The sequence below is a fragment of the Sphaerodactylus townsendi genome, linkage group LG02 (genome assembly GCF_021028975.2).
Source record: "Sphaerodactylus townsendi isolate TG3544 linkage group LG02, MPM_Stown_v2.3, whole genome shotgun sequence".
Classification (NCBI taxonomy): domain Eukaryota; kingdom Metazoa; phylum Chordata; class Lepidosauria; order Squamata; family Sphaerodactylidae; genus Sphaerodactylus; species Sphaerodactylus townsendi.
The window spans coordinates 169847658-169868934 of NC_059426.1; the positions used below are offsets into that span (position 1 = coordinate 169847658).

The following is a 21277-nucleotide window of genomic DNA, read 5'->3' on the forward strand; positions in this document are numbered from 1 at the left end:
ATCTCATGATGAGTGTGGAGATCTCCTTGACAGTAGAAGATAAAACTGGGGCTTCAGTAAATGTGTTCAGTCACTGACTTCTTCCCACTCTGTGTGTGGGGTGGAGCATGTGAGCCCAGATCTTAGGGATCATGTGATAAATTATAAGACCCCAGTTACCTGCTTCATAATGGGTGCTGTTTGTCTGAACTAGTACACCTTATGATTGTGCTTTTGTGAGGCAGCTTGGGAATAGAATATGCAAGCTCATATCTGCTCTCAACAAAATTCAGCCTGTGATTTCCGTGTGTGTTTTGCCTAACCTTCAGTTGTTGCATGGCTGTGATTGAATGCTGGTGTGCTCATCCTATCCAGAGGAACACCATGTGACGTTACCCTTTGCTGTATGCATTTTGGTTTGAGCCTTGATAAAAATTGTGTCTGCTTAATAGTACAATAATGCTTCTTTTCTCTTTTCCAGTATTATCAATGGCTTCGCTTTACCTCTGAAAGCAGAGCATAAACAGTTTTTGGTGAAAGTGCTGATTCCTCTACATACAGTTAGGAGTTTATCACTATTCCATGCACAGGTAAAAATTTATGCAACATGGTTTCTGTCTCACACATTTTGCTAGAATGGTGCAGATATCTACCCTCTCCCCACAAAGTTAAAGAAGAATGAAGGGTTTGGATTTATACTCCACCCTTTTCTCCTGTAAGGAGACTCAAGGTGACTTACAAACTCCTTTCCCTTCCTCTCCCCACAACAGACACCTTTGTGAGGTAGGTGGGGCTGAGAGAATTCCAAAGAACTGTGACTAGCTCAAGGTCACCGAACAGGAATGTAGGACTGGAGAAATAAATGACGTAGGTGGGGCTGAGCGAGTTCTGAAGAACTGTGACTGGCCCAAGGTCACCCAACAGGCTTCATGTGTAGGAGCGGGGAAACAAATAGTTTACCGGATAAGAGTCCGCCACTCATGTGGAGGAGCGGGTAATCAAATCAACTCTTAACCACTACACCAAGCATATAGATTTCAGTAAAACACACATTCTTGTTCTCCTCTATGTTTTTAAAGTTATTTTCCCCCCAAGTTCAGTACCACAGATTGTAAAACTGGGGTTTCTTGCAAGGTATTTTGAGCAGTTGTGTGGCAGAGGGTATAAGGAAGGAGCGGACACTAAAAATAGGCCCACAGGACCTCTTACCCAAACAGGCTTGTCCTTGCGAGCAAGAACTGAGTAGGAAGTATTGCCCCCCTGCCCCCGAATCTGTGGCAGTGACCTGTCCCTAGAGAGGTACTTGAGAAGGCAGACAGTGAGCCCGGGATGTCACGTAAGCAAATTGTATATCATGTGCTGGTTTTATGCCTCTTGGTGTGAACCGCCTTGAGCCTGTCTGGGGAAGGGCGGAACACAAGACCAGTACACATAACCACAATACATGCATACACACAAACACACATACCCCTTAAGCTAGGCTAGTCTTGTCAGATCTTGGAAGTTAAGCAGGACCCTGGTTAGTATTTAGATGGGAAACTACCGTGGCTGTCCAGCATTACTATGCAGAGGCCGGCAATGGCAAGCCACCGCCGTTCATCTCTTGCTTTGAAAACCTTGTGGGATTGGCTCTTTCCACCATTATGTCCCTTAGGCAAGGATCCCTGCCGTTGCAGTCCTCTGATTGGTGCCATGCACGAGATGCCGAGCTGTCTCACAGAGTAAAAGATAAACCCCTAAAACATAAAATAAGCCACCAGCAACAGGTAGCCCATAAAACCCAGAAGCATAACCGCCCCTTTAAATCTTCATCAGAAGGTGCCCTTCCACTCATGAGTGAGTCTTCTCACAATGGTGCTTTTGCATTCAGCCCTCTGTGCTCCACCCATTGGAAGGGGTTAATTTTCAGTGCTCTGCATCATAGGTGTCAAACTCAGGCCCTCCAGATGTTCAGGGCCTATAGTTCCCAGCAGCCCCTGCTAGAATGGCCAATTGGCCCTGCTGGCATGGGCTAATGGGAATCGTAGTCCATGAACACCTGGAGGGCCTGAGTTTGACACCTATGCTCTACATGCTTTGGGAGGATGCTGGGAGGGTCGGAAAGGCTGGATGAAAAAAAAAAAAGGCTCGTACTGCCACTGCAACATAGAACAGCTTTGTAAAAATACAAAACAAAAGACCCCCCCCACCCCGCCCAGCTTGTTCAGCCTGAAAGTGCAGGCTGGAAAAGCTTTCAGCCTCAAGTGAACAGGCTTCTTTTTCTAGCCTGCACTTTCAGGCTGAGCTAAGGTAAGAGAGAGACTGTGCGTGGGGGGTGGGGGGGGAGGCGGGGGGCGGGCTTCCACCCGGTGCAATACACCCCCCGTCCCCTGATAGCTCCACCTCTGGGCGATTGCCATCTGTCGGATGGGCCTGTCAGCTGCCATGTCTACCAGAACCTGGTATTTCTGAACTAGCTGCTATATTCTAGGCCAGTGATGGCGAACCTTTTTGAGACTGAGTGCCCAAATTGCAACCCAAACCCCACTTATTTATTGCAAAGTGCCAACCCCGCAATTTAACCTGAATACTGAGGGTTTGGTTTAGAAAACCGCTGGCTCCTCTTCCTCTGCTCCTCGAAAGCAGGGCCAGCCTGCTCTAGCCTCCAGCAAGTCCCTTGTGCACTGCTCTGTGCCTCTCTAGCATCTCTGCCTCCTCTGCGCACTCGCGGCAGCAGCCACCTGGAGCACAGGCACCAGGCCCACCAGCCGAGTCCTCCCTGCTCACTGCAGTTCGCGCACGTCGTGCTCAGTGGCCCAGACCAGCCTAGTGGTGTGTGTGTGTGTGTGTGTGTGGGGGGGGGGTGATTCCCTCCGCACATGACGAACTCTGTGTGCGCGTGCCCACAGAGAGGGCTCCGAGTGCCACCTCTGCCATAGGTTCGCCATCACTGTTCTAGGCCTTGACATTTTTATTTTTAAGTTGGCAACACATCCTTTGATCAAACTGTTGCATCTTCCATCTTTCTAAAACGATGCCATCTTTTTTTTCTTTCTCAGATAGGGGAGCCCTTTCTAGCAGAATGTGTGTGTGCGGCGCATGCATGTAAGGCGCAAGGCGTGCGTATGTGTATATGTCGTGTGTATGTATGGGTGTACATAACTGATGTTTTGATTTCTTTCTTTTACCTTTTCCATGAAATATATTAATTCATATATATTTTTCATTCTCTTGCAGTTGGCGTATTGCATAGTGCAGTTTCTGGAGAAAGACCCTTCACTCACAGAGCCTGTAAATATACATATTTATGGCTTATCTTGATCATTTACTTTGCGGAGCATTTCTGTGTCTAAATAATCTCCTTAACGCCTCTTCTTCTTCAATTTAGGTCATTAGAGGTTTAATGAAATTCTGGCCGAAAACCTGCAGTCAAAAAGAGGTGAGTTTAAGGGGCAGTGCTTAACTGCATTTGGTGGTTTCCAGTTAAACTTGCATTTGGAAGGCAGAATTAGGCCTTGTGTTGTGAACTCTCTCCTGTGGTGACGAACCTTTGGCACTCCAGATGTTATGGACTACAATTCCCATCATCCCCTGTCAGCATGGCCAATTGGCCATGCTGGCAGGGGATGATGGGAATTGTAGTCCATAACATCTGGAGTGCCAAAGGTTCGCCACCACTAGACAGACAAGCTTCTGCCTCTTGGCTTTGGTTCTCAATCTGCTGCAGTAGGAATAATAGTGACCTATCTAATATAATTGTGGTGACAGAAACCACGGTAAAAGTTAAGAAGTCTGCGAAGTATTAAGCATCAGCAGCCATGAAGGCAGCCGCGGGGCAATGTTGGACAGCTTAGCATTGGAAAGTTTGGAGGCCAGGCAATTAATTTTTGTTGTAATCTTCCATGGACCTGACGCTTGTATGCTCCTCTGCCTTTAAGAAATAAAAAGGCATCCATTCCTGAAACCAGGAGGATGGAAATCGCTGCCACCATGTCTGCAAAATGACCTTGGTGAATTATGCCTGTGTGTGGATGGCTAAAAGTGGCACTGAAGCTCCTTCTGGAATCTGTTTGAAGAATTCCAAGCAGAAGAACTCTGTGCTCAATAACTCTTTTTTGCATCTCTAGGTCATGTTCCTTGGGGAACTGGAGGAGATATTGGATGTGATTGAACCTTCACAGTTTGTCAAAATTCAAGAACCCTTGTTTAAGCAAATAGCTAAATGTGTCTCTAGCCCGCATTTTCAGGTCAGTATCGCACCCGGCCCGGGGACCAACTGCTCATTGTATGCAAACATGTAAGAAGCGTCAATGCCAGTGTGGTGTAGTGGTTAGGAGCAGGTAGATTCTAATCTGGAGAGCCGGGTTCGATTCCCCACTACTCCACCTGAGTGGCAGAGGCTTTATCTCAGTGGTTCTCAACCTTCCTAATGCCACGACCCTTTAATACAGTTCCTCATGTTGTGGTGACCCCCAACCCTAACATTTATCCCATTGTACAGATGGAGAACACTGATGCAGAGGGTCTTAGGCGACCCCTGTGAAAGGGTCGTTCGACCCCCAAAGAGGTCCCGACCCACAGGTTGAGAACCACTGCTTTATCCGGTAAACCAGATGTGTTTCTGCACTCCTACATTCCTGCTGGGTGACCTTGGGCTAGTCACAGTTCTCTCAGAACTTTCTCAGCCCCACTTACCTCACAGGGTGTCTGTTGTGGGTAGAGGAAGGGAAAGGAGCTTGTTGGCCACCTTGAGTCTCCTTATAGGAGAGACAGGTGGGGTATAAATCCAAACTCCTCTTCTTAAAGCCACTTTGGGGTAGGTAATTTACAACAGAGGAGGGCTGTGATTGGACAAGAAGCAGAGCTATTTAGCCCTTATGACGCTCTGCCAGATCATTTCTCCCGCAAGCACTTTGCGCTTTTGCAAGAACATGCAAGGGGAATTCCAGTGAGGAAAAACTAATTGTTTGGGGGAGAAGAGGGATATGAAGCACAGAACCTTTTGGAAAGGATTGGACACAGTGCTTTTTAAGAAGAAGAAGAAGAAGAGTTTGGATTTATATCCCCCCTTTCTCTCCTGCAGGAGACTCAAAGGGGCTGACAATCTCCTTGCCCTTCCCCCCTCACAACAAACACCCTGTGAGGTAGGTGGGGCTGAGAGAGCTCCGAGAAGCTGTGACTAGCCCAAGGTCACCCAGGTCACTAATGCTTTTTTTAAAAAAAATGCTTTTAAAAAAAAAAGCATTAGTGACCTATATTTACCCCATTGTGTGATGAATCGTTATGTACTTTGATGCACTTAAATGGAAACCTGCTCTTGTTTATTTTTGCCCTCAAGTCACATCCCAATTACGATGATCCCGCAAGAGACGTCCAGATGTGGTTTGCCATTGCCTCCCTCTGCATAGCGACCCCGGGCTTCTTTGGTAGCCTCCCATCCAAGCATTAAGCAGGGCTGACCTTACTTGGTTTCTGAAACCTGATGAGCTTGGGCTCCCGGGGGTCATCCAGGTCAGGTTGGGAGCATTGCTGAAGATGCCCGTATGAAAGATACTAAAAAACGAGCAGGTTTAGAAGGTAGAAGTCGTCTTGAAATACCAGGGTGCGATCTGAGGGAAAGGTGGTGAATTCTTTTCCTGTTTACCTGTGTCTGACCCACTTGTCTGCAACTTCAGGCAAATTGCAACAGAAGCGTTGAAACACCATAATAATGCAGAATAAAAATTACGGCGGTTGTCATCCCGTGTGCAACTGGCATGAGGAAGAGCCCCCGGCTAGAGCAGTCCTCCTTCCAACTAAAGTGGCTCTTCTTCTAAGAGCAGCAGTGGCGTAGGAGGTTAAGAGCTCGTGTATCTAATCTGGAGGAACCAGGTTTGATTCCCCGCTCTGCCGCCTGAGCTGTGGAGGGTTATCTGGGGAATTCAGATTAGCCTGTGCACTCCCACACAGGCCAGCTGGGTGACCTTGGGCTAGTCACAGCTCCTCCTCCTCCTCCTCCTCCTCCTCCTCCTCCTCCTTCTCCTCCTCCTTCTTCTATTGGAGTCACATTTGGAGCCTTTCTTCCATTGGAAGAGAAGAGTTTGGATTTATCCCCCACTTTTGTCTACCTTTAAGGAGACTCAAGGCGGCTTACAAACGCCTTTCCCTTCCCCTCCCTGCAACTGACACTTCGTGAGTTGGGTGGGGCTGAGAGAGTTCTGGGGGAACCTTGACTGGTCCAAGGTCAACCAGGAGGCTTCATGTGGAAGAGCGGGGAAACAAACCCAGTTCGCCAGGTAAGGGTCCACCGTACCATGCTGGCTCCTTAGGCAGGCTCCAAACTTTGCTCCATGGGGTGGTAGGATGCATAACCTGAAATTAATTGAAAAGTAAGCCCGGGGTGGGGTGGGTGATAGCGATTACGAACGGGAGACACATTATCCGTAATGCAAACCTCAGCCTATTGTGCAAGTGGAAGGCACACGTAGAATCATAGAGTTGGAAGAGACCCCAAGGGCCATCAAGTCCAACCCCCTGCCATGCAGGGACACAATCAAAGCACTCCCAACATATGCTGATCCAGCCTTTGTTTGAAAACCTCCAAAGCAGGAGACTCCACCACTCTCCGAGGCAGTGAATTCCACTGTCGAACAGCCCTGACGGTCAGGAAGTCCTTCCTAATGTTTAGGTGGAATCTCTTTTCCTTCACCTTGAATCCATTACTCCGTGTCCTAGTCTCTGAGGCAGCAGAAAACAAGCTTGCTCCCTCTTCGACATGACATCCCTTCAAATATTTAAACATGGTTATCGTGTCACCCCTTAACCTACGCTTCTCCAGACTCCCTAAGCCTCTCTTTATAGGGCATGGACTCCAGACCCTTTACCATTTTGGTTGCCCTCCTCTTGACCCACTCCAGCCAGTCAATATCCCTCCTGAACTGCTGTGCCCAGAACTGTACACAATATTCCAGGTGAGGTCTAGAAAAAGAGGCATTTCCAGGGCAGGGGATGGCATTTCCATTTCCTCAGTGTTGCCAGGAATTTCAGCCTTCACCAGAGGCATGGGGACAAGGAACCCCTTTCCCAAATGAGATGGGTGCAGCAGGACGCATTGAACATCCCATAGTCAGAAAAGGACTGGGGTCTAGGTCCGGGAGACCTGGCTCAAATCGTGCACATGCCATTGACTCTTTTGCTGACCCTGAGAGACTTGCTGAATGTTATCTTCCGTTCTTGGAAAATGGGAAGAATCGCCTGCTTAAGGGATGTGTACTGAGGATGCATGGAGCGGTATTAAAAATTCCAAAAGAAGTAGCTGAGCGAATGTTTTTCTGCACAAACAACCACCAAATTGAAACAGTATTGTAAATCATGTAGCAATTAAAAATGCCCTGCTTCTAAATAGAAGATGACTGGGGAAGGCAGTGGCAAACCGCCCCATAAATATAGTCCGCCTAGTAAACATCACGATGTGACGTCACCCCATGGGTCAGTAATGAACTAGTGCTTGCACAGGGGACTAGCTTACACTTGGCCCCTGAAGTTAAGTGTGTGAGCCACAGCATTTGGACTTAATGATTAAATTGGTGTCTGGCTCTGAGATGTTTTTATGTTACGTGGTGGCAAGCCACAGTGTATCGTGGAATGCACCTGAAAAATTTCAACAGTATCCACTTGAAGGATATTAAGGATGCCATTTATTAGTGCTGGGAACGTCTGAGAATGGGCACAAGTAGCCACCACGCTGCTGCGTTGAATGTTTTCTGTCTAAAGAGCAGTGAATGTCTTCGCTTCAACTTCCCTATGAGATTTAGCTTTCGCAAGATTTTGGACATGGCAAAGTGCAATTTTTTTTCCTTTCCTCCAAGGTGGCAGAAAGAGCACTCTACTATTGGAATAACGAATACATCATGAGTTTGATAGAGGAGAATTCCAACGTAATACTTCCCATCATGTTTTCCAGTCTGTACAGGATCTCCAAAGAACACTGGAATCCGTGAGTGTTTTGTTTGTTTCACTGTGTTTATCCTGCTTAGTTTTCCACATATTCCGAGGGAATTTTATTTTCCTACCATGATATTCTCTGACTTAGTACAGTGTGCTTTTTTATTCACTTTGTTTGTTTTGCTTTCATTGCTAACAGTTAAAAACAATGAAATGAGAACACAGAATATAACACTGACGGTGAATAAAAAATTGATTATAAACTTAGAACCTTGCGCTAAAAACAAGCTAGTATACACAATATAATAGTATAGTACAAACACTGACCGAGTTGCAAAATTGAGCAACATAATATATATGCATGTAATGAAGAAAGCAATGCCTTAATTTTGCCGACATGAACCACAGCGTTTTACTCTTTGTTACAAATATGACCTAAACGAAATGCTGCTGGTAAGGATCATCGCATTAACTGGATTTGAACGCAACAAAATGTTCTTATCTTTGGCATTACACAATCAGAACTGTTTGTGTATCAGCACTTCAGTTATTTACCTCCACTGTATGCAGGAAGTGTGTTTCTGGGATACTGTACAGCGATTGGGAATTTCATGTATGATGCATAACCGGGTCGTCATGCATTTCACTAGCTGTACTGTATTATTTATTTATTAGTTATTAAATTTGTACACCGCCCTCCCCCCAATTATTAAATTTGTACACCGCCCTCCCCCCACCGCCGTCATGCATTTCACTAGCTGTACTGTATTATTTATTTATTAGTTATTAAATTTGTACACCGCCCTCCCCCCAATTATTAAATTTGTACACCGCCCTCCCCCCACCGCCGTCATGCATTTCACTAGCTGTACTGTACTGTATTATTTATTTATTAGTTATTAAATTTGTACACCGCCCTCCCCCATTATTAGAATTTGTACACAGCCCCCACCCGTCATGCATTTCACTAGCTGTACTGTATTATTTATTTGTGGTTATTAAATTCCCCCCCAATTATTAAATTTGTACACCGCCCTCCCCCCACCGGCGTCATGCATTTCACTAGCTGTACTGTATTATTTATTTATTAGTTATTAAATTTGTACACCGCCCTCCCCCCAATTATTAAATTTGTGCACCGCCCCCCCCCCCCCGCCGTCATGCATTTCACTAGCTGTACTGTATTATTTATTTATTAGTTATTAAATTTTTACACCCTCCCCAATTATTAAATTTGTAATCAAATTTCCAATTGGCCATGCATTTCACTAGCTGTACTGTATTATTTATTTACATGGTTAAATTTCTGTACACTCTCCCCCAATTATTAAATTTTGTACAAATCGCCCTTCCCCATTGGCCATGCATTTCTAATTAGCTGTACTGTATTATTTATTTATTAGTTATTAAATTTTGTACACCGGGCCCCCCCATTATTAAATTTTTACACCGCCTCCCCACCGGGCCATGCATTTCAATTAGCTGTACTGTATTATTTATTTATTAGTTATTAAATTTGTACAATCCGCCCCCCCAATTATTATTAAATTTGTAATAATCACCTCCCCCCCGGTAATCAAGGTCATGCATTTCACTAGCTGTACTGTATTATTTATTTATTAGTTATTAAATTTGTACACCGCCCTCCCCCCAATTATTAAATTTGTACACCGCCCTCCCCCCACCGGCGTCATGCATTTCACTAGCTGTACTGTATTATTTATTTATTAGTTATTAAATTTGTACACCGCCCTCCCCCCAATTATTAAATTTGTACACCGCCCCACTAGCTGTACTGTATTATTTATTTATTAGTTATTAAATTTGTATTAATCACTTCCCCAATTATTAAATTTGTACACCGCCCTCCCCCCACCGCCGTCATGCATTTCACTAGCTGTACTGTACTGTATTATTTATTTATTAGTTATTAAATTTGTACACCGCCCTCCCCCCTACTGTATTATTTATTTATTAATTATTAAATTTGTACACCGCCTACAACAAAAATAGTAAACACATCATACAATGGTGGTAATACACTTTAAAATACAACATCCAATCATAAAACATGTCAAACAACAACACAGCAGAACAGATGGCGCCCAATAATTAAAACTCCCCCTAAGAGGGAACAGCAGAGCCCCAGTTGTTAAAGTAGGAGATGGCGAGGGGAGGGGGCATCGACATGAGCGGCTGGTCTCTCCAAAAGCCCGGCGTAATAGCTCAGTCTTACAGGCCCTGTGAAACTCATTAAGGTCCCGCAGGGCCCAGACAGCTAAAGGGAGAGCATTCCACCAGGCAGGGGCCAGGGCTGTAAAGGCCCTGGCCCGGGTGGAGGCCATCTGCATCATGGAGGGGCCTATCAATCAGTCAAGCCTTTATTGGCTTTGTAAACAATAAAATAAATATGACAAGATAAAACTGGTAAAAAACCTGGATACCCAGAACAAAGAACAAAAGGTTAAGTAAGAAATTACTGCTGGCTTTTGATCATTTCCAAGAGGAAGTCTGTCACTATCACACAGAAGGAAAGATTTGGATTATTCAGCAAGTAGTGTAATCTAAATAAATCAGGGAGCTCAGTTGAGAATAAGGGAGTAACATTCACATACTCGGATCTGATTTCCTAGAATCTGGGAGAGAGTATAATAATTGGTGGGCCAAAGATTTAGGCCTGCAGTTTAAAGCTCGACCCAATCCATACTGATCCCAGGACTGAACTGAGCAGCCGGACTAGAAAGAATTACACTGGTCTTGATTACCCACCCTCTTAAGAATAAACTCAAAGGAATTTAAGCCTCACAAACACAACAAATCCGAATATCTGTCTGACCATCATTTTTCACCTTATTTGAAGTGCAAATTAATGGACTCTTGCCTTTCACATTTCGCAGGGCGATTGTGGCTTTAGTATACAACGTGCTGAAGGCTTTTATGGAAATGAACAGTGCCATGTTCGATGAGCTGACGGCCACTTACAAGTCAGATCGCCAGCGGTAACTTTTTAAAGCTTTTTTTTTTTTGGTCAGCTGTGCATAAGGCCTGCTAATTTTAGTTTGTTCTCCTTTTTTTTGACACTTTGCGGTGACTGCATAATTTTCACACACGATTGATTGCAATGCCTTCATCCCCCACCCCCACCCCTCCCCGCATGCTCATTAGCCTGGGCCTTGCAAGATGTATAGATGGTTATTTTCTTCCTCCCCTTTATGAGATACAGTACCCATTGCGTAGCTTGTGAACTTGCATTCCTCACAGAACTTCTTTTGGCCCTGTATTAAAGGCTTAAATGTATCAAGAATTTTCAGCAGTAATTTTTTTTGGGAAAAAATATTAGCCTTCACTTTGCTTGAAGATAATGTGTACCTGGGACTACTCGTTGAGCTGAAATGCCTTTGGGATTACCCCTTGTGACTTGCGTCAGCGGTTATTGAAATCTCCAAGCAAAGTGACCCCTTTTCAGTCTGTCTTCGGTTTCCTTCTTCTCCGTCTCTTGATACATCCAAGACTTTGCAGCTGCAGGATCTAGAAGAAGTGCCATCCATACAGTTCATTAGTTGCACCCTAGTCGAAATGTTTCTCTTGTCTCTTTTTCCTTGATCCTCCTTCTCCAGTTTTATAGCGCATCATCTTTTGTCTGAAATTTCAGCTTATCCAAAGCAGCAGGTGAAACTAATGAGGAAACTTCGGGAACTCCGGGCAGTTTGCGACTTGGTGAAAGTCGTGTCTTTTGTGAGACTCGGGGTTCCCACAAGCAAAGCGAAGGGTACTGTATGTCATCAAGCCTTGTTAGGTTAGTATAGCCTCTCGTATGTTTTTGGAGGCCGTAATGCTGTTGAGTTCCATTGCCAGACTCATTGCTTGAAGGTCTTTTATTTTATTTTATTTTTTATTTTATTTTTTTATTTAAGTGGTGAAGCACTCCGGATTTTGTACACTTCACTCCTAGTCCACCTGGGTTGTGTTTGCTTGCTAGCGTTCAGTTTAAGCCAGGCTAGGCCTCTTGTATAATGTTAGGGCCCTGCTATGTAGCAACAGAGGGCTTGTGAAGATTGACACAAGATGGGCCCGGTCGCAAATGTGAGACAGGAAACAGGTGGACTCTTCTAGTAACAATGCCCTGGCCGTGTTTGGAGCTGAGTCTTCTAGAGCAGCGGTCCCCAGTCTTTTAAAGCATATAGGCACCTTTGGAATTCTGATACACGCTTAGAATCCTGGTGAACACAGATATTAAATGGTTGCCATAAGAAACAGAGCCAAACCACAAAATATCAGGGAATCAGGTTATGCATAAGTCTCACAGTAAATCTTCAACATTTTAAAAACATAAGAACATAAGAAAGAGCCTTGCTGGATCAGACCAGAGTCCATCTAGTCCAGCAGTCTGCTACTCGCAGTGGCCCACTAGATGCCTTTGGGAGCTCACATGCAGGATGTGAAAGCAATGGCCTTCTGATTCTGCTGCTCCCGAGCACCTGGTCTGATTTTTGGGCAAAAGCTCTACTAAACAGGAGGCCTTTTTAATCAAAACTATTGTTTAAAAATACTGTTTTGCTTGTACACAGTTTGCCATCAGTCATGAAATTGAGAACCTTGTGCTGAATAAATGTCTTGTTGGAATCTGCACAGCCAATCAGACCTCCTGTCGAAATTCAGAAGGCATTCTGGGCAGAATCCCTATCTGGCACCTCCCACTTTCTGAAAACATTTGTCAGTCTCCAGGACAGGTATTGGTGGGTGCCACATTCGGGACCCTTTCTGAAACAGTCAAGGCTGCTGGTACAGGCTAGCCTCAAAGAGTCCAAATAAGGCTTACTGATTTGATAGGGGAGGTTTGAAATTTGGTTTGAGAAACTCGAAGATTTGGTGGCAAGGATCCAAAGAATTTCTGCAGAGCTGTGTGTGCCCAATGAAAGTTGGATATTCTGCCTCTCAGTAACAGACTCCCATTCCATACACAATTAGCTCTGAAAGTTTACTCGTTTGAAAAATGGCTTCCTTATGTGGCATGAGAAGCAGCAGGGCCTAGAGTTCTCCTGGCTGGCTGGCTAGCACTAATTGCACAATTCCTTAGATCCCACCTGCAGTGAAACAATAGCAGGAATCAGTGTTCAAGTAGAGGGTACTCATTACTGAATAAGAGGCTCCATGGTACTCACTGGAATATAAGTAATCTTACAATTGCAGAGCCCAAATTGTATTTGAACACATTACGTTGCAGATCGTAACTTTCTCTTACATCCATTAGTGTTAAAAGGATGTAGGAGAACTTGAATAAAATCTGAATGGCTAGGAACTTTGTCTAGGGAAAATCAGTAAAATCAGCAGGTTGAACATTATGTGGAAATAAAAGAACAACCGGAGACATATAGACCTGATGATAGCCCAGTCTAGCCTGATCTCATTATATCTTGGATACTAAGCTGGGTTGGCCCTGATCAGTACTTGGATGGGAAACCATCAAGGGAGGAGTCCAGGCTAGGCAGTGGCAAACTACCTCTGAGACAAATGTCTCTTGCCTTGAAAACCCTACAATAAGGGTCCTCACTCACCTGTGGGTGACGTGATGTTTGCTGGCATATTTCCTGACATCCACCAAGCTTTTTTTAGAAAGTAGGCAGAGCCAAGTGACTCTTGTCTAGCAGAGCTTCTGATTGGCCACTAGAGGTCTGATTGATTGTGCAGATTAAAATGACGTTGTCTCAATGGAAGCTGTCAACACAGTATTGGTTTTGTTCTCTCTCACACTTCTCTCTCCCAGTGTATTTGTTTAAATTACCACTTTTATTTCCTTCACCTTGGCTTCCTCTGCGCATGGCTCGCCTCCTGCAGCGGCCATTTTGTATTTGACTCCTCCTTCTGTGGCATGCATTTTGTGGTTACGGCCGCTACCCTGTATCAGAATTCCAGTGGTGTCTATAGGCTGAAAACAGTCAGAGACCTCTTTCTTGTAGCATTGCCATAAGTCTGTTGCGACTTCACGCCCCCCACCCCTCCCCCAAAAGCTAGATAAATATCAGTGTGTCTGTTTCACGGTAGCTTGGGGTTTAGCGTTTTTCTAACCATCTGTAATTCCCGTCGTGTGATCTAGTCTGATCCTGGTGATAGGAGTGTGGTTCCAATTAACGTTAACGCTTCAACATTTATAAAGAAGAGGAGATAAAAAATGGAACATGATGTTCCGTGGGGGTTTTTTTTAGCTCTAATTGATACAGTCCTTTTCGAAAGACAATCTGATTAGTAAGGATTTAAGTGCAAAGAAAGTTAAGGTGGGTTCGAGTGTCAGGCTAGGACTGGTGAGGCCTGGGTTCAAATTACCGCTCAGCCTTGAAAAGTTCACTGAGTGGTGTTGGGCCAGTTAATCTGTCCTTCGAGGTTGTTGAAAGCGTAAAATGGGTGGAGTGAGAATCTTGAATGCCAGGCTGAGCTACTTGGAGGAAAGTTAGCAGAGTCGTGGGATGGGCAAGTATAAGCTGTCTGGACTTTCCCTATTTTGGAAGGCACATGATGAACAGTGTGGGTTTCCAGTACAGGAAAGACAACATATCCTCCCCCCTCCAAAAGCCCATAGCGGCGCATATGATCTGTAAACGGTACTCATTCTGTTGACTTCCAGCTGTCTTAGCAGACCAGGTGCTCGGGAACAGCAGCCGCAGAAGGCCATTGCTTTCACCTCCTGCACGTGAGCTTCCAAAGGCACCTGGTGGGCCACTGCGAGTAGCAGAGTGCTGGACTAGATGGACTCTGGTCTGATCCAGCAGGCTAGTTCTTATGTTCTTATGCTCTTAGTACAAGCCAGTTCTTATTGACTTGGGCTCAGAAAAATGTTCCATTGAGCTCAAGAGGACAAGACCCACTGGCCGACGGAGCCAGTACCATGATTTGAACACATGTCCTGACTTGGCAGGAGTTAAGAGAATCGCAGCAGAACCGGGTGCCCAAAGGCAGTACCAGCTCGGCTGTAATGCACGGCCCTGGCTATGCTCCCTGAGTGTCCTTTCAGGATGTTTCCGAGGGGGTAGACGTGCAAAGACTCGACGGCATCATTAACCAGCAGTGCCACTTTGTTTTGTTTGTTTGTTTTGTGTAGCAATACTGTTGTAAGCAACAAGAGTGCTTCCAAAATTCAGAGTCAGTTACGCCTTTTTGTTTTGCTTTTGTTAGCGAGAAGAAAAAAGAGAAGGAGCGGGAAGAGCTGTGGAAGAAACTAGAGGATTTGGAATTAAAGAGGGGTCTTAGACGCGATGGAATAATTCCAACTTAACAAAAAGAAAAACTTCAGCATTAATGATCCTGTGGAGTCACACATGTATGTAGTAGAAGATGGAGCAAACGTTTTCTGTATTGTGCAACTTTACAGTAGATTTCACATTTGTTTCATTATTACAACAGCACTGTATATATCTGTCTCTAAGTAACGGGGGAAAACAAAAATAAGGACTTCAATCCAAAGCTTGGACAATGGATGGACTTTCTCAGAACTTTGCAAAATAATCATTGTTTTAAACCTTCTTTAAGCCAGTCTTCAAAAGATCCATCGATGAAAATTGCTATGTCCAAATTTCCATTGTCAGGACCTGTTCCTTATTTATCATTAGCAGAGAGTGATACGACTTCAAATGTGAACAATCTTAAATTTAGCTTGTCTTTCTGCTAAAAAAAAACACACCACAAAACTGTTAAATGTATTTATAGTAAAAGAAAAAAAAAGATTGTCATTTTCTTATGAGTTTGTGTAACATCTTTTTCCTCTGGATAACTATGATGTAATTTGACTTTTTGGGGGGGGGGGGGGGGGGGGGGTCAGGGGATCTTTTTCCCTTTTTTTTGCACATCTTCATGAGTTGAATGTTTATACAGATCAGGGCCGTGAGAAAAAAATATTAGGGTCCTTTAATGCTAAGAGTTTTGTTCTGGTATAAAGCATCTTTTGAGCGCCGGACGTGCTCTGGTGCTCCTTCAGTGTGAACATAACAAATAAATATAACAGTGGTTATAAACGGAATCGGGAAGGGGGCTTTGGATTAGTCAGCGATGCTGACCGTACATCCACGCTCACCTCTCCGATCCTTATCTGAGTGTGCCGTGACAAAAAGACTGATATTCAGCATCTGACCAGTATTAGTTGTATGTCGTTGATTAAAAAAAACAAACAAACAAAAAAGACAGACCAGGTTTGTGTTAGTAATACCGAGGCTAAATCATTTGTATTGCTATCCTTTTTTTTCTTTCAGGCCATTTGGGATTATTAATAATAACAATAATAAGAAAAGCTAAGGAATACATCTGTGAGATGGATCTCAAAAGGTCATCATGGATTATAATATTTCGGGGCAAGGGGGGTGGTGGCATTTGAGCAAAGGTTTGGATTGTTTGAAGTTTTGTTGCCTTACCTTTCTAAATATGTATTTATTAAACATTCCAGCAAAAGAACCAACAACAAAAAAAGTGAAGATATTGGGGTGGATGTAACTTCTAAAGAGGAAAAACGCCGTGATTCATGTATGACTCGGATCCTGTTTTTCCATCACAGCTGTCCTTTTCGGTTTGGGGGCTGGAATGGGTTTTGGGTAACATACTTCAGAGTTCTGGTCTGGGGTGCTCATTCCAAATGACTGTATTCGTTACCAAAAGCGGTTCTAAAAAAAATATAGAACGGGGGGGGGGGGGGGGGAATAAGAGAATGCCCCGTAATTCTGGCAATCCTAATCAGCTGAGTATTAATTTAAAAAAATAAATAAATTGATTTTATATCCAAGGTGCATTGTGACCAAACTGTTTAAAGGTTAAAAAAGCAAAAAGAGGGGGCGGGGGCTGTATTATAAAGTATACATTACTGGCTATCTGCTTTGTATTTAAAAGTGGAATCTCACATCTTTGGTAGATAAAATGCTGATCAGACTTGTGTACAGTATATATTTAGCTAATGCAGGTGCATTATTATATACCGTAAGGTATGTGTTTTTCAGGATTTTTCTCCAGGATGCTTTTGAACTGTTATATGACAAACAATGAATTGATAATCCTAAACCATTGATCCAGCCGTATTTACAGTATAAAGCTGAGTTGATGTTCTTGAGTCTTTTTTTGTGATAGTTGCAAATATGAATTTACAACCTGTTGCCCTTGATAGAAGTACAGTATAAATACAAGCTTGTATATTTTTTTTTCCTTCTTGCCATTTAAATATTGGGTAGAATTCGAGGTTACCTTGTTTCCAGACCCCTCCAAAAAAGGGGGGAAAAAGAATCCCCTTTTGACTGACTTCTGTTTCGGGATCACCAGGTCAGTTTTGTACACAAAAGTCTTCGCATATGGATGTTGTAAACTTAATGGCTTTGTAAAAGAGAAAAAAAAAACTTGACACTGTTAATTCTGGGGGTGGGGGGGACAGAAGCAAAACTGACCATACGCCTCATCAACCATGACATGGTTTAACGGGATTAAGCTAAGCCTCTTTTAAGAACATTGACTGGGACTCAATGTAAACTCGGCCGATGCCGCCCTCAGTGAAACGTTCTGTTTTAAAAAGTGCTGGAGCAAAGGTGCAGGCTGAAATACTGAAGATGAAATAAATTTATAACAAACCGTGTCCCTTGGACCTTTTTTTAAACAAATTTGACCACTCTCTCATTTCAGCCACAGATTGCAGGGTCAAAACCGGGTCTATCGTTTGCAGTGTTTTGCTGTTAACACACTTGGTAAGACGAATATTTTTGTCGGCAACTGTCTGGACATCGTGACCTAAGCAAAAGTGTGTGTTTTTTTAATCAGTTGGAGCAAAATAACAGTGGGTAATTAGGGGAAGGATCTGTACAGTTTGGCGGATATCAGTTTGTATCATATTAGTCACATTCAAAGCAAGGTACTTCATTAGCCGGTGCAAAACCTCTTCTGCTATAATATCTTATAATACCTCTAGTGAGGAGAGGTGGGGAAATATTATTAGTTCACCGAAGAAGAGGAGGAGTTTGAATTTCTATTCTGCTTTTCTCAACCATAAGGAGTCTCCAAAGTGGCTTACAAGTTTCTTTCCCTTCTCCTTACATCAGACACCTTGTGAAGTAGGTGGGACTGAGAGAGTTCTGAGAGAACCTCAAGGTCACCCAGGAGGCTTCATGTGTAGGAGCGGGGAAACAAATCCAGTTCACCAGATAAGAGTCCACCACTTGTGGAGGAGTGGGGAATTCAGATCAGCCTGTGCACTCCAACACATGCCAGCTGGGTGACCTTGGGCTAGTCACAGCTCTATGGAGCTCTCTCAGCCCCGCCCACCTCACAGGGTGTTTGTTGTGAGGGGGGAAGGGAAAGGAGATTGTAAGCCCCTTTGAGTCTCCTACAGGAGAGAAAGGGGGGATATAAATCCAAACTCCTCCTCCTCTTCTCAGGGGGCAGATAATTTTTGTTATCCTGATAGTGTTCCACTAACTCAGGGGTAGGGAACCTGCGGCTCTCCAGATGTTCAGGAACTACAATTCCCATCAGCCTCTGTCAGCATGGCCAATTGGCCATGCTGGTAGGGGCTGATGGGAATTGTAGTTCCTGAACATCTGGAGAGCCGCAGGTTCCCTACCCCTGGCCTAGAACAACAGGATCCGCATTGCCGATCCATCTGCGCGCATGAGCTGTCCTCTCCTATATGAGTTCCCATTCAAGAAGCATCCGCATCCTAAAATGGCAAGACGCAATTTGTTCAGGAGCACACATGCACAAAGTGACATAGAACATGCAAGACTAGGGCCCTAGTGATTAAGAGCAGGTGGATTCTAATCTGGAGAACCGGGTTTGATTCCCCACTCCTCCACCTGAGTGGCAGAGGCTTATCTGGTGAGCAGGGGCGTAACGAGGCAGCCCTGGGCAAACTGTAGCCCTGGGCAAAACCTGAGTTGGATGCCCCCACCCGCCCCCGGGCGGCCACTCCACCACGACCAAATTATTTTTGCACCAGGACATTGGTGCCTGCAGGGGGTGCATTTTTAGACATATCAGCACCAGAATTTCAGCACATCATCAGGAGACTGTCCTTATGCTACTCCCCAAGTTTGGTGAGGTTTGGTTCAAGGAGTCCAAAGTTATGGACTCCCAAAGGGGGTGCCCCATCCCCCATTGTTTCCAATGGGAGCTAATAGGAGATGGGGCTACACCTTTGAGGGTCCATAACTTTGGCCCCCCTGAACCAAACTGCACCAAACCTGGGGGGTCGCATCATCTCCAGATGATACCCTGAAATTTTGGTGCCGATACATCCAAAAATGCACCCCTTGCAGGAACATCCTAGAAATTTGCCCAAGAATCTTTGTTCTGCATTGAGTTTTCTGCATTGCTGTCAATGGGGGTTGCAGGCTGTGGGGGGCACATTTCTGAAGGCACAGTCTCAAAACTTTCAGGGTCTCATCAGGAGACTGCCCTAATGGTACCCCCAAAGTTTGGTGCAGTTTGGTTCAGGGGGGCCAAAGTTATGGACCCTCAAAACTGTAGCCCCATCTCCTATTCTCTCCCATTGGAAACAATGGGGGATGGGGCACCCCCTTTGGGAGTCCATAACTTTGGACTCCCTAAACCAAACCTCACCAAACCTGGGGGGTGGGGGGGGGTCTGTTGTGGGGAGAGGAAGGGAAGGAGTTTGTAAGGTGCTTAAAGACCCTTACAGGAGAGAAAGGTAGGGTATAAATCCAAACTCTTCTCCTTCTGCCTCAGCTGAGAGAGTTCTGAGAGAACTGTGATTAGGCCATGGTCCCCCAGCAGGTTTCATGTAAACCCGGTTCCCCAGATCAGCGTCTGTCGCTCTTAAGCACTATATCACACTGGGTCTTATCTTACTGCAATCCAAATCTATCGCCTTCAACACATTTAGATGAGTAACTCTGCCTCCTGTAGCCCTATCAATTTATCAGAACCTTTTAAAGCTATTAACCTAGCCAATTTGTCAACTAATTGTTGCAGACGCAGTAATGGGAGGCATGCAGGCACCAAGATTTGCTATCTGTGAGCAAATATACACACAGGGGTGCTTCGGGCCAAGTCACACGGCATGCCAAGGTCTATTTTAGCGAAAACTGCAAGGCAAGTGAATGCACCTGCCAGATGCCGCATCAGATTTCCTGAGTGAGGAGGAAAAATAAGACTTGTGACTGACTCTTACTGGGAGAGACATCAGTGGGTACGTTGGAGAAATGCAAGGCTGCAGTCCTATCGTACCCTTGATAGAACCCGTGATTGATGGGTGATGGAAAATATCAGCAGATCTTTCTAAAAGCATCCTTGAAATAAGCTCCTCCACAAAGGTCTTGGGTGTGGTGAAGAAGAAGAGAAGAAGAAGAAGAGTTTGGATTTATGTCCCCCCTTTCTCTCCTGCAGGAGACTCAAAGGGGCTTACAATCTCCTTGCCCTTCCCCCCTCACAACAAACACCCTGTGAGGTGGGCGGGGCTGAGAGAGCTCCGAGAAGCTGTGACTAGCCCAAGGTCACCCAGCTGGCATGTGTGGGAGTGCCCAGGCTAATCTGAATTCCCCAGATAAGCCTCCACAGCTCAGGCGGCAGAGCTGGGAATCAAACCCAGGTTAAGATACACGAGCTCTTAACCTCCTACGCCACTGCTGCTCCTGAAACTTGCATTTTACAGATGACATGACACATGGTTGTCTTGTCTGCTTGGGGAGCAGTTGGGATTGGATAAGGAACTCGGTTTTCCTGACAAATAACCAGACAAAGATAAAAAAGGACAAAAAAAAAATGATATTCAACTTCCTATTCACTGCTCTGCTATTTTCCCTTTCTCACTGCCTTCCTCCTAGTTGGAAAACCATTCGGTGTGCTTGTGGGAGCCGTTGCATTAGTTACTTGCATGGTGGAGCGGGAGGGAAAGTTAGAACAAGCCCTGAAGCTTTTCACAGAGAATTTCCAGACAAGTAATCATTAGTTGGAAAGATATAGGAGTCCCATGGCCCTGAGTAGTAAGCTGCAGTACCGCATCCAAATTCTGCTCACGACCTGAGTTCGATCCCGAGGGAAGTCAGTTTCAGGTCACTGACTCCAAGTTGACTCAGCCTTCCATTCTTCTGAGGTCGCTAAAACGATTCCGCAGCTTGCTGGGGGGAAAGTGTAGACAAGCGGGGAAGGCAAACCACCCCTCCCACAAAGTCTGCCCAGTGAACGTCAGGACGTGACGCCATCCCACGAGTCACCAACGAACCTGGCGCTTTACCTTTAACCTTCATTTTAGCAAAAGAAAGCCAGAGTTATTTACAAATAAAGTAACCGATTCACATAGCTGTTCTTTTTTGTTTGTTTGTTTTAATGACACAGTGGATAGAAAACATTTGTCAATAAGGCATCTGCAATAGTATAAAACAATCGGGTCAGAGGGCAAAGGTTGTGGATCCGTGGTCTTCAG

At 44.8% G+C, this 21277-nt stretch overlaps 1 protein-coding gene across 6 annotated transcripts in view; it reads left to right on the top strand.

Annotated features, from left to right (window-relative positions):
• PPP2R5E (protein phosphatase 2 regulatory subunit B'epsilon) overlaps positions 1–17476 on the top strand; it is a 99965-nt gene extending 82489 nt beyond the window's left edge. For 4 of the 6 annotated variants that reach the window (XM_048485797.1, XM_048485799.1, XM_048485800.1 and 1 more), the window contains exons 8-15: positions 461–569; positions 3196–3249; positions 3347–3397; positions 4086–4205; positions 7806–7933; positions 10779–10880; positions 11534–11677; positions 15049–17476. In XM_048485797.1, the coding sequence (XP_048341754.1) occupies positions 461–569; positions 3196–3249; positions 3347–3397; positions 4086–4205; positions 7806–7933; positions 10779–10880; positions 11534–11677; positions 15049–15148 (808 nt within the window). In that variant the 3' untranslated portion in view covers positions 15149–17476. Of the gene's footprint in view, positions 1–460; positions 570–3195; positions 3250–3346; positions 3398–4085; positions 4206–7805; positions 7934–10778; positions 10885–11533; positions 11678–15048 lie in introns of those variants that run through there. The other 2 variants (XM_048485802.1, XM_048485803.1) reach the window with 2 other exon arrangements.
• The last annotated feature ends 3801 nt before the right edge of the window (positions 17477–21277 follow it).